General features: G+C 51.3%; 1 protein-coding gene across 1 annotated transcript in view; it reads right to left on the reverse strand.

The window, feature by feature from the left end:
• LOC102001370 (X-linked lymphocyte-regulated protein 5C-like) overlaps positions 1–1,143 on the reverse strand; it is an 18,519-nt gene extending 17,376 nt beyond the window's left edge. The window contains exons 1-2 of the mRNA XM_026784904.1: positions 988–1,143; positions 77–111 (exon numbers count right to left, since the gene is read on the reverse strand). Of these exons, the coding sequence (XP_026640705.1) occupies positions 77–111; positions 988–1,109 (157 nt within the window). The 5' untranslated portion in view covers positions 1,110–1,143. The remainder of the gene's footprint in view (positions 1–76; positions 112–987) is intronic.
• Between the last annotated feature and the right edge of the window lie 345 nt (positions 1,144–1,488).

Raw genomic sequence — 1,488 nt, forward strand, 5'->3', positions numbered from 1 at the left:
GACCACGTTCTCACCACGCTTGAGTTGTAGGGTCGGAAAGAAAGCTCCTGGACTAGCAAGACCTGCTCAAACACACCTTTGAAATCCCGTATCCTCTTCTGAACAGGCTCCCTGTGGAAAATGCACACAAGAATCCTTAACTGAGGACAAACATCCTAACTTCGCTCTGAAGGAAAGGCAGGCGAGGCACGCGATTTCAGAGACACCAGCGCTCATGTGAGGCAAAGTCGGATTTGCCTCTCCCGGGTCATTGGTTTTATTCCTTTATTCAGGTATTCATAGTGAACCAAAGAGATCACTGCAGATACATATGGGCACACGGTTAAGGGTTACTTACTGGAGCGTGGGTGACTCAAAGTCAGCCATATCCCCAGGAAACCAACCTCAGGCTGGGTGCTGGATGACTCATGAAAACTGCATCCCTGGCCTTCCCAGCCCAACTGCACTGGGCTCCACAAAGAGTCTCCTCTCTGCTAGCAGTGGCTTTGTGTTATGTTGTGACACCATAGGGGTTTATATACTACATGTTGACCGGAGCCCATTCACTGTACAGCACTGACGGGTTTCATAAAGGTGTGCCCAGCCGTCTTTCGTGAACTACAGCCGTATTCACTCTCCTCCTTCCTCAATCCCCTCCCGCTACTTACTCCTCCATTACCCAGTGTCTTTTCAACCTTCATGCCACGTGACCACACTCCACCTCCACAGAGTCGGCCTATACTCCTCAAACCTTCCCCTCTATTGGCCATTGCCTGCCTCTCCCCAGTCTCCCTTCTGAGTTCGGGTGATATCATTTTATGGACCTATTTATAATCTGGGATCCTCAAATAAGAGAAAACAGCTGACTGTTGTCTCTGGTGCTGGCTTATTTCAGGAAACACCAAACTCTCCGCTTGTAGCCGTCTCCCAGAAAAGGGCAGAAGTTTCTGCACAAAACCACACTGAAACTACCTCCTGGGTCAGGCCAAAGTTGCTTTAAGACATCACCTGGCCTCCTGCACGTTTGATCCTGAGGAACAGCTGCCCATCTCACTGGTATCAGCCGCCAGATTGTTTGCTGCACCGAGAAGAAAGGAAAAACCTTTGTGAATGAAGTGTGCTGTTCTCATGGTCCCACGTGGGAAACAGCTTCAGTCTGGGGTCCACAGAGTCCATCGCTGAGGGCAGTTTTAAAGTACTCTTCCAGGAACTCATGACCCACCCCAGTCCCACCCAGGTGAAATTCAACTAGGCCTGAATCTGGGGACAGCAGGTACTTGTGTTTGTACAAGCCTTGCAAGGAAAACCACCGTGGCCCACGGGTTCTTCAGAGGCCTGTTGGCCAAGGCCAATTCCCTTGCACCTCAGCCACGGGGAAGAACATCGGGTGGGGACAGAAACCCAGAGCGTGCTTGAGAATCACTTCTCAGCATGCGAATCCCCACACCCACACCTGGAACTCCGTGGAAAGACCTGGTTAGTACTAGGCCACCCCGGTGCTCCACCTGT

The sequence above is a fragment of the Microtus ochrogaster genome, chromosome X, assembly GCF_000317375.1.
Source record: "Microtus ochrogaster isolate Prairie Vole_2 chromosome X, MicOch1.0, whole genome shotgun sequence".
Classification (NCBI taxonomy): Eukaryota; Metazoa; Chordata; class Mammalia; order Rodentia; family Cricetidae; genus Microtus; species Microtus ochrogaster.